General features: G+C 43.4%; 1 protein-coding gene across 5 annotated transcripts in view; it reads right to left on the bottom strand.

Moving 5' to 3' along the window:
- Positions 1–6,594: 6,594 nt before the first annotated feature.
- Positions 6,595–10,859, bottom strand: part of Fam151b (family with sequence similarity 151 member B) — a 32,472-nt gene continuing 28,207 nt past the window's right edge. For all 5 annotated transcript variants that reach the window (XM_075976329.1, XM_075976326.1, XM_075976328.1 and 2 more), the window contains one exon: positions 6,595–7,212. In XM_075976329.1, the coding sequence (XP_075832444.1) occupies positions 7,053–7,212 (160 nt within the window). In that variant the 3' untranslated portion in view covers positions 6,595–7,052. The remainder of the gene's footprint in view (positions 7,213–10,859) is intronic.

Here is a 10,859-nt window from a genome sequence, read left to right as displayed (position 1 = left end):
AAAACATGCCAGACTTGGGTAACTACATATATTTTGTCATAGGGAAACTATTTTAAATCTATAGAGTTAAACATGGCTATGATCTGGAAACTATTTGGGGGAGGAAAGGGAACAGTGGAAGGGGAACAAGAGGAGGTGCGGGGGTTAGATATGAACACAATGTATGATGTCACCTGCATGAGTATATTAAAATGAAGCTAGAGAGATAGTTCGGGGGTGAAGTTACTGTGGAAGCATGGAGACACGAGTTCAGGTCTTCAGGATTCACATAAACTAGCTATGGCTATGAGCATGCGTAACCCCAGGAGAAGAGGCAGGATTCGGGGGAGAGGGTTGTGGCTAGCCAATCACACAAGTTCCAAGCTTAGTAAGAGACCTCTTCCCAGAAAACAAAATAGAGAACAATAAAGAAAGACACCCAAGGTTGACCTCTGGCCTACACTCACTCACACACACACACAGACACACACACAGACGTACATACACACACACACAGGTACATACACATACACATGTACATACACATATGTACATACACACACCTGTGCATACAACACATCCATGTCACAATTGTAAGGTAATTCCACCAAGAAACACACCCACACTCGTAAAGCCAAACAGAAAGTCTGTATTGCCAGCTGGCAACTGTACGGGGAACTTGCCAAAATCATGCAGCCCCAAGCCACACCATTCTTTGCATTTTATGCAGAAAAACCACATCCTGGTTGGTGCACTTTGGTTAGCCAGGACAGTTAGTGAGAAGTGAAACTACAGAAGCCAAAAAGCAAGGTTAACACAGTTAGGGACTTTGCTGGATTCTGAAACTCTGATCTATCTTTGATGAATTAGGTCTCTGTTCCCATCTTGGCAGTTGTAGGGGTTTCTGTGCTGGGTTGTAAGGTCAGGATGGCACCTCTAACATGGTGTCAGTTGTGCTAGGATCTCAGGGCCTGTTACATTATGGCACTCATTTTGTATGATGAATAGATGCTAATAATTATTTAAAATAAAATAAAATTTTAAGAGCATCTCTCATTCCCCTTCCCCTTGCTCTTTCTGCCTCCGGGAAACCTGACGTTGTCCTGGGTGGTGATAATGGTATGGGCTACATCGTATTCTTTTAGGAAATAGCAGTTTTGGTCTTTAGTTTTGCTTTTTTCCTTGTTTATTTATTTATTTTTTTTGTTTTGTTTGGAGATACGGTTTCTCTGTATAACCCTGGCTGTCCTGGAACTAGCTCTGTAGACCAGGCTGGTCTTGAACTCATAGATCTGTCTGCCTCTGTCTTCTGAATACTGGATTAAAGGGGTGTGCCATCACTGCCCGGCAGTAGTTTTCAAAATTTTTTCATTCCTATCCCTTATCTATATTTTTTTCTCCCTTTCTCTGTAGTAATATGAGCAGCGGCGGCGGGGCTGTGTCCCCAACACCCCAGCCGCCTGCCCTGCCCGGCTAGCTTTACCCCGAAATAATTACACAGACACTGTATTCATTTAAACACCGCTTGGCTCATTTCTAACTAGCCTCTTCTAGGCTAACTCTCGCACCTGGACTAGCCCATTTCTTATCATCTGTATAGCACCGGTCTTACCGGGAAGATTCTAGCCTAAGTCCATCCTGGGTCAGAGCTTCATCACGTGCGTCTGCCTGGGAGCTGGGCATGGTGTCTCTCTCTGAAGCGTCTGCTCCCCAGCGGAGAGCTGTCGAGTCTGACCTCACTTCCTCTTCCTCCCAGCGTTTTGTTCTGTTTACTCCTCCCACCTATCTCCTAACCAATGAGAGCCAAGCAGTTTCTTTTAATTTAACCAATGACCTTCCTCCATCATTTCTCCATCTCTCCTTTTCCCCCACACTTCCTGTGAGTCTGTCTACATTTTCCAGACTGACCTAGAACTTCTGAGCCCACAGGATTTATGTGCCTCAGCCTACCTAGGCTAGGAGCTGGAATTGTAGGCAACACCCTGCTTGGCTTGAAATCTATTTTAACACAAGGCTTAATTCAATCGGAAGCCATAATTCTTAGTAGATTAAAAATTGTGTTTATATAGTCTTGTCTAGTTGCATTGTCTCTAGGTCATATTTACTTGTTTTGTTGCGATTGAGTATTATTAATAGTTCAGGCTGGCCTTGAACTGAAAATGCTCTTGCCTTGGCCTCTGAATGATGGAATTATGGGCAAGCACCACCATACCTGGCTATTATTTATTCTTTGGTAATTTCATGCATATACACAATGTATATCATCCACCCTCAGCTGACTCTTGGATCGCAACTCCACGTTCCTAGGAGAGTCAAACCATAGCAAATCTGTCAGATACGGGAGACTCACCTGCCCACCTCCCAAGTGGACACCGTATCTCTGCAAACCTTCTGTCAGAGTCTACAGTTAAAGAAAGGGAAGGGAAAGAAAAAAGAAGGCTAGGAAGGATGTCCTGCAGATAGCAGGAACTGTGCAAGGACTCCAGTCTGCCGGGCTGCAGGATCAAACCCGCAATGAGAAGCTTAGCGGTCGTGAAGGCCGTGGGTTCAGCGGCACGGAGCTAGGACGAGCAATGGCTGGTGAGGGAAACGGGCAGCTTCAGTTAATCACCGGTCTAGGGGCGTCTGTGCGTGCTGGAACCGCCAACGGGGCCAGATCATGCTGCTGGAAGACTTAATCTGTGTCCACTACTGATTCAGCCCTCCTTAATCAACTGTGAAAGATCCGAGTCTGGGGACAGCATTGACATCAGGAGAAAGTTGTGGTTTGAACTGAAAATGTCTTGCTCCCCAGGCTGGTGGCACTATTTTGTGAGACTGGAACCTTTTGGAAGTGGGGCCTGGCTGGCCGAGAAGTCACCTCGGGTGATTTTTTTGTTTTTGTTTTTTTTTTCAGTTCTGAGTCACTTTCTGCACCCTATCTGCTGTACAGTGAGCAGACCCTGCCACGTGCTTCCAAGGCCATGCATCCCACCATGATAGACTAAAACTGGTCCCTTAAGGTGTTCTGTAGGTGTTTCTGTCACATTGACTCAAAATTAATCAATGCAAGAAGATGGAAAAGATAATCGAGTCTGGAAAATATTTAAAAGTGAGTAGTGTTTAGCTCAGACAGACTCAACTGAGCTTAGCCTTAAATACTGAAAGGAATGATGAAATGACTGAGCCCAGAGTCTTTCAAACGAAGTCAAACACGACTAGAAAACGAAGCAGCTGGAATATTTGCACTAGGGCTGCCAGTCTAGGGAGAAGCTTGCACTAGGGGGAATATAGGGTACCATTCCTGGAAACACACACAGGAGATGGCTGTGATCAGACATTCGAGAAGGGGGCCTCCCACTTAATGACCTCTGAAACAGTTTTAGCCAGAAGGTCCTTTGAAATGTCCTTACTTGTTATCACTTCTGAACTAAGTAGGAGAAGTCAAGAGCGGGTTTGGAATCTCACACCCACACAGCATTCTGCGTTGTTTTCGTGTTCACCCAGTGTTGGTTATGATGGTGCAGATTCTAATTGCTGAGCAAAACATTTCAATTCAAATCAATTTTCTCAAACTGGAAAACACTTACTAGCTGACTCCTGCAATGGTGCTTCTTACTGGGATCAAGAACTTGGAACAAAGGGAAGAAATCACTTCCACCCAGAGACACATGGAAACGCCCTAAGGGGGATGCTGAGGTAGCAATCTGACAGGAGCGGATGTGTGGCCTCCCTACAGCAAGTAGCCATGATGGAGCATGTCTCAGAAATACAAAGTCCGCTGAAACACAAGGACCTCACTGGGCAAAGCTCTTAAGTTACTATGGTCAGTAATAAAGTACGTGATTATAGACCTATATAGCCGGTGGGACCACCAAGGCCTCCAAACCCTTGAGAATGCAATGTTGGGGATACAACAGGAACTGTGTGTGTATGTGTGTGTGTAAGGGGGGGGGGCAGGGCCTCTTACATACTATGGTAGTTTAATGAGAAATATCCCCTAGGCACAGTATTTGAGCACTTTCCTCCTAGCAGGTAGTTCTGTTTGGGAGTGGTTAGATGATGTCGCCTTGCTGCTGGAAGCCTGTCACTGCAGGGCGCTTTGAGATTACACAGCCTTGCCCCCGCTTCTCGCTTCTCCTTTGCTGTGTCTGCTTCACGTTTGCCATTGAAGATAGGAGCTCCCAGCTTCCTGCTCAGGCTGCCTGCCACCATACCTCAGCATCACCATGATGGACTCTTATCCCTCCGGAATGATAAGCCAAAATAAACCCTTCCTAAATTACCTTCGTTCACGGTGCCTAATCACAGCAACAGACCTGTAACCAGTACACATTAGAAGAGGGCTCTGCTCTGAGCCCCAGAGTTTCTGTGCTTTCGTAATTAGCCCTTGGGCTGACAAAGAAGCAAGACTTTCACAGCCAAATACCTTAATTAAAAATTTGGACTTTTGTTATGTTCTTTCACTCCAAAGAAAGAAAGAGAGCAAATACAGCAGCAATGAAACCCAGGTGGCTCCGGCACCAGATGTCACTGGACTGGTGCTCCAGTGAGCCTCCTAGGCACAGGGACAAAGCAATGGGGAGAAGCCAGGAGACTGGCCAGCCTCCCACAGTCCCTACTCTCTTGCTATTGTAACTGTGAACTGTGTGGGAAGTTTTATTGTCTATGTTATGAAATAATTTAAATATGGAGTAAAGTCAAAATCACTGTGGGAGTGGGATGAGGTGGAGTCCTTAGAAAACAGGATGACTTGAGGAAAAGAATGTCTTTCTTGGAGAGGAAACTAGGTCCAGAATTGGGTGGGTGGAGGTTTTCCCTGCCTATGGTGGGGGTTGTGGTCCCTGGATTCCCACAATCCTTCCCTGCTTATGGTGGGTCATGGTCCCTGGAGCAGCCAAGCACCTTATCAGTATCTCAAAGCTTCCTCTCTGGCATCCGTAACCGTCACCTCAGCCTGGATGGAGTCCCAGCATAGGGTCCCAGAGAAACACTTGCAGAATCTCACCATAGGGAAATGTCTGTTCCGTTTCCAACCCCCTGAGCCTTAGGAAACTTAATGGGGTTCTTTAAAAAAAAATCTATGTGGCAGCTCAAATTACAAGGGGTAAAGTGCCCAGAGAACTATGATCCAAGCAAATCAACCAATTGTTCTGAATTATTTTAATAATTTCCCACAGAGAATGAGCAGCCATGCCTCTCTCACAGGACCAAAAGTAATTGTGCATCTGGAAGGCTCTGAAATTCGGAACAATCAAATCTCTTACCAGTGTCTCTTCTGAGGCGGGAAGATCTTGTGAGTCCTGGGAGCAGAATTCCAATGCTATGGGATGACAACACCGATACCTTAGGCTTGGGAATGTGGAAGTGTCAAATATTTTGTGTTTGAGCTTCTTTCCAAAATTCTCTGTATTTGTGAATACGCCAGCTTTGCATATACAACCATCCCGTAGTGCTGTTTTGCAACCACAATATCTTTCCACATTAACAGAAGCTGGCTTTTCAGTGTCTGTTAGCATTCTATGAATTTATATACATCAAGGTCTGTGAAAATACTATCAAAGATTGATATGTATAACTTACAACACAGTAAAATGTACATCTCGGTAATTTCTTCCCAAATATGCTCTTCAAAATGTTGGCACAGTTACAGACATTTTCATCTCTTCTCCAAATTGTTCCACTGCCCATCCAATACTCTGCCTAATCCTATGAGTAACCACCATTCGCACCTCTGTTGCCATAACTTACTTTTGGGTGCATATGGTGATTTGAAAGAAAATGGCCCCCATAGGGAGTGGCACTATTAGGAGATGTGGCTTTATTAGAGTAAGTGTGGACTTTGTCAGATATGCCCCAGTGCTGTTTTTTTTTTTAAGAATTTAATTTTATTTTATGTGTATAAGTGTTTTGCCTGCATGTGTGTCTGTGCACCACATGAGTGCAGTACTCAAGGAGATCAGCAGGGGGCATTCCATCCTGTAGATCTGGAGTTTCAGATGGTGGTAAGACACCATGTGGATGTCAAGAACTGAACTTTGAGTCTTGTGGAAAAGCTGTCAATGCCCTTAACTACTGAGCCATCTCAATGGTGTCTTTTGATGAGACGCTTGTTCAAATCCATTTATCTGAATTTTCTTTTAGAGTTAGTGCTTCCTGCCTGTCTCAGAAGCCAGGAGGTCCTTACACTCACTGCCAAATGCCTTCTAAGCCCAGCTTTGTGTTTAGGCCAAAGGTGCTCTTCAGTCATGTGTGGCGTGAAGACCTGAGCACAGGTATTTACCCACACAAGTAATCATTCAGAATATACTTTGCAGTAGAATAAATCTCATGATTCTCTCTAAGTACTTTTGTTTCTTAGAACAGCTTAATTCCTTTATATCTAAATCTAAGTGGAAGCTTCTTGAATGTCACTTAGAATATACTATTGTCTTCAGACTATGAGGCCAGACATACAGCTCAGCAGTAAAGGTGCTTGCTGCCAAGCCTAACAACCTGCGTGTCATCTCCACACACAGGTGGAAGAAGAGAACCTGTGCCTAGAGACTTTCCTCTGACTGCTACATATGCATCATGACACACTCACATACACATGCATACAATAAATAAATAAACATAGGAAAACTTTTCAAGAAAATTGTTAAGGGCTAGATAGGAAGTATTTTATTCTGGACAAATATATCGTGCTTCTAATTTCATCAAAAAGTAGTCAATTCATTAATTGAAATTTTTTACAAAATTAATGTCTGGTGATTACAGAGAATTTATAAAAATTGTTTTTGAGATAGGGTATCACAATGTTGTCCAGGCTGGCCTTGAACTCTTGATTTTCCTGCCTCAGTCCCCTAAGTTGTAGGGTTAAAAGCATGTTCTAGCACACCCAGCTTGGACAGTTTTACTGCAGCTGGGAAATCTTTCATACGCACAGCCATATGACATTATAAAGGTGGAGGAAGTACACAATAGACATTTTGATTGGATAAATTTAGCACAAACCAATAATCACTATTAATACAGTAATTAATTTTGACAAAGCAGAGAAGGATATGAAGCCAAAAGAGAAACGGATTTAGAAGAAGTGAATTCTTGTATTCTTAAAGAGGGACTCGGATCCCAATGGCTTGTTTAAATTCATGGTTTTGTGGATCCAAAATATCATAGAAAACTTGGGTTTTATTAAAGTAGTCTCGAATATAAAGTAAATCTTCAGTGGAATAATTGTCATCTTTTCCAGTCCAAACAGTCAGGCTGTACCTGTATTAAAACAGAAGGGTACAGATAAAGCGGAAGATAAGAAATTGGTAAAAATTTCCCCCACATCTCCGACAGTTGAATCCCCGCCCAGCCTCATTCCTTCAGCAGCAGCAGAGTGGCCAGAGGCGGGCAGACCCCCAATGCTCCGCATATATCACGCAGCTTCTGAGTTTCAATCATGAGACTGCTCCGCGGCTTAGAAACCACACAGCCGCGCTGGAAATGAGCCTCGTTCTGTAAGAGGAGCTGATCAAAGACTCTGCTGCTCATCAAAGACTCTGCTTCTCAAACGGAATCACAACTGGATACCTGGGTCTGCTCAGCTGTCTAGTCAGGAAATAGAAAGCCCGATGGGAGAGACTGTGAAGTGATCGAGTGTCACCGTCACCCCAATACCAGTCACTAATGATTGCCTCGGAGGTTTGCTTACGGTTGTCAACAGAGCAAACAGGTGTCGGGGGAGGGCTCATGGGGAAAATGCTACTGCTGAGCCAATGACCTGAGTTCAACCCTGGAGACCCAGCTGGTGGAAGGAGAGGACCAGGTCCTGCCAATTGTCCTCTGACTTCCGCATGCACATTGTGAGACACATGTGTCCCCTATCACACATTAAATACATAAATAAAGTGAAAAAATAACAATAATTTTTTTTAAATAAGAGCTAACGTAAAATTTTACATATGCAAGACATGTGAGAGTTTGGGTATTCTTTGCTCTGTTTTTTTTTCTATTGATGTGGCTGCTACGCCAGCCTTGGGACACCATATTCTTTAGTAGCCACATCCCCTCCCCCCATAAACGCATGGGAATCCATAGAGACCTCCAAAGTGCTCCTGCTACTAACGAAGACACAGGTTAGTGAGGAACACACATTTGTTAGGCTGCCGTCCTGATGAGAAATGAGAGTAAAGAAACATAACAGTGGGAAACAGCTCAGATTTAGTAGAAGTGATATACGACACACTGAAAATAATTCTAAACTACAGTATAGGCCACAAAAAGACAACATTAGCTTTTAACTCTCTATATTTTTTCTGAGGTGGAATCTATTAACTTACCTGAGAATCATGGTAATGGACCTTACAAGGAGACACAGATATGATCGTTTAGGTTAAGAAAAGAACTTTCCAGGCCATTTCTGCCTCATTAAATAGCTCTACATTTTATTAAAACAGAAATGGGGTAAATAAGACTGTTAAAGGGTATCTCAAATGGATTCATTTAAACCAATTCTCAGGATCCATTTTTAAAAACATTCTTACTATGAAAAACCGTAAGATGGCATATAAATCTCAAATGTAGTTTAAACCAAACATTATGAAGGGAATGTTCGTGTAACCAACACAAAGCAAGACGCTGGGTGGGCAGTACCTCAGGGCACCTGTGTATCCCCGCTCCATCACACCTGTTCTCAGACCCCTCCTCTACCTGCTCTACTTCAGGACCAAGGTACATAAGGCAGATGCTTTGAGAGGAGGAAGAGGAAGAATGCATAGTTACCTTTTCTCATGTTTCCACACAGAAGCCGAGAACTGATAGTGAGACATTAGTGGTTGTGGGTAGGAAGGACTGTGTAGACGGAAGAGACGTTAGAGACTGTGGGGAGGGAGGACTGTGTAGACGGAAGAGACATTAGAGACTGTGGGGAGAGAGGACTGTGTAGACAGGGAGACGTTAGAGACTGTGGGGAGGGAGGACTGTGTAGATGGGGAGACGTTAGAGACTGTGGGGAGGGAGGACTGTGTAGACGGGGGGGGGGGGAGACGTTAGAGACTGTGATTAGGGATGACTGTGTAGACGGGTGGACTTTTCACAGCAACCCTTTGGTTCTATCTAGTTTTTGAACTCATGCATTAATGATTGAGAAATTGAATTTAAAGTCACCCAAGGGAAAACAGAAAGCAGGAGTTAAACACTACACGAGACTGCATGACAGACATGCTGGCTCTGTTTAACTTCCTATTTTTCCTACGTAACAAACCTCTTCATTATGTCTACACAGTTACGCAAACAAGAGCCGCACTTCCCGGACTTCCCTGCTGCTAGGAGCAGGCACACACTGTGACAGTAGCTGACTACAAAAGAAGACATGTTTCTGTGACACTGCCCAACAGTCCCCAGCCTTCCCTGCCCATGGAAACCAAACCTCACCAAAGCAGATGGAGAAGCCTACTATTCACAAAGAAACAACTCACCGAGAAGGGAGAAAATGATTGGAAGTGTCTATGCACTGAATTTAGGACTCCCAGATTTATGTAACAAACTCTAAAGGGCATGCAAGATCAGAGCACCTTGACCATGTTAGTGGGGGGGACTTCAGATCAGTGACAGCTGCAGAATATCTCAGCCAACTGGCAGGGAACAAATACTTCTCAGTGGTAGATAAAATCTCTAAAAATCAATTAAATTTCAATTTAATGAAACTGAAATACTTCCTAATAATGTATCCTATTACCTGTACTGAACTAAAACTATAAGTTAACAGCAAGAGAAACCACAGAACTAAGCCCATATTCAGAGCCCGAATGATGTACTTCTGTTACTTAATTGATTCATTTACTTCTGAGAAAGAAACCCAGGGTTTGTGTGTAATAGTCCAGCACTCTTCCAACATCCATAGCCCCTGAAAACACTTTTCAATCAACAGTGAGCCACTGAATAAAGCAGAGAGGGGATTTTTAAAATTACTAGAGTCAAATGAAAAGACAGCACAACTCACTGAACCCTGGGCTATAGTTAAGGCAGTTCTAACATAAAGCTGCCTCTAAAACTGCCAGAGAAAAACACAGGGGATATAGAAACAGGCAAGGACCTTTAAAAAGAGCTCTAATAGCATAGGAAAAAACTCCAAGAACTGACAATGGAATTACATGAAATTAGAAAGTTCCTACCCAGCAAAAGAAACCACCAACAGCGTGAACTCATAGCCCACAGGATGTGAGGGAGTCTGAGCCACCTGCATTTCAAAGCTAATATTTAAAATACAGAAAGAACCGCAAAAATAAATAAATAAACACCCAAGCCCTAAATCTTCCAATCAATAAATGGGCTAATGAACTCAATAGAGATTTCTCAAAAGAACATAAACAGCCAATACTATTTTTAAAACACTTCAGCATTTTTAGTCACCAAATAAATGCACATAAAAATTTTGAGGTTCCATCTTACCACAGAAAACAAATAACAAATTCTGAAGAGGATGTAATAAAGGATAAGTCATTGGTGGGAATGTAAAACCGCACAGCCACTAAGGAAGCTCACATGACTGAAGATAAAACTACCATAAGACCTAGCTATGACACTCCCGGGCATTCGCCCAAAGGATTCCACGTCCTATCGACAGATACCTGCACATGCATGTTTATTACCACACTATTCACAACAGCAAGAGTGGGACCATCCTAAATGTCCACTAACAGATGGCTAAAGAAAATGGGTTACATATACACAATGGGATTTCTTATTCAGCCATAAACAAAAATGAAATCATATTAGTAGGAAAAAGGAGTTGAAAATTCAGCCAGGCGATGGTGGCGCACGCCTTTAATCCCAGCACTCAGGAGGCAGAGGCAAGCGGATCTCTGTGAGTTCGAGGCCAGCCTGGTCTACAAGAGCTAGTTCCAGGACAGGCTCCAAAGCCACAGAGA

Source organism: Microtus pennsylvanicus, chromosome 6 (assembly GCF_037038515.1).
Source record: "Microtus pennsylvanicus isolate mMicPen1 chromosome 6, mMicPen1.hap1, whole genome shotgun sequence".
Lineage (NCBI taxonomy): Eukaryota > Metazoa > Chordata > Mammalia > Rodentia > Cricetidae > Microtus > Microtus pennsylvanicus.
The sequence above is the reverse complement of the archived record's forward strand: the minus strand, read 5'-3'. Positions and strand labels throughout refer to the sequence as shown.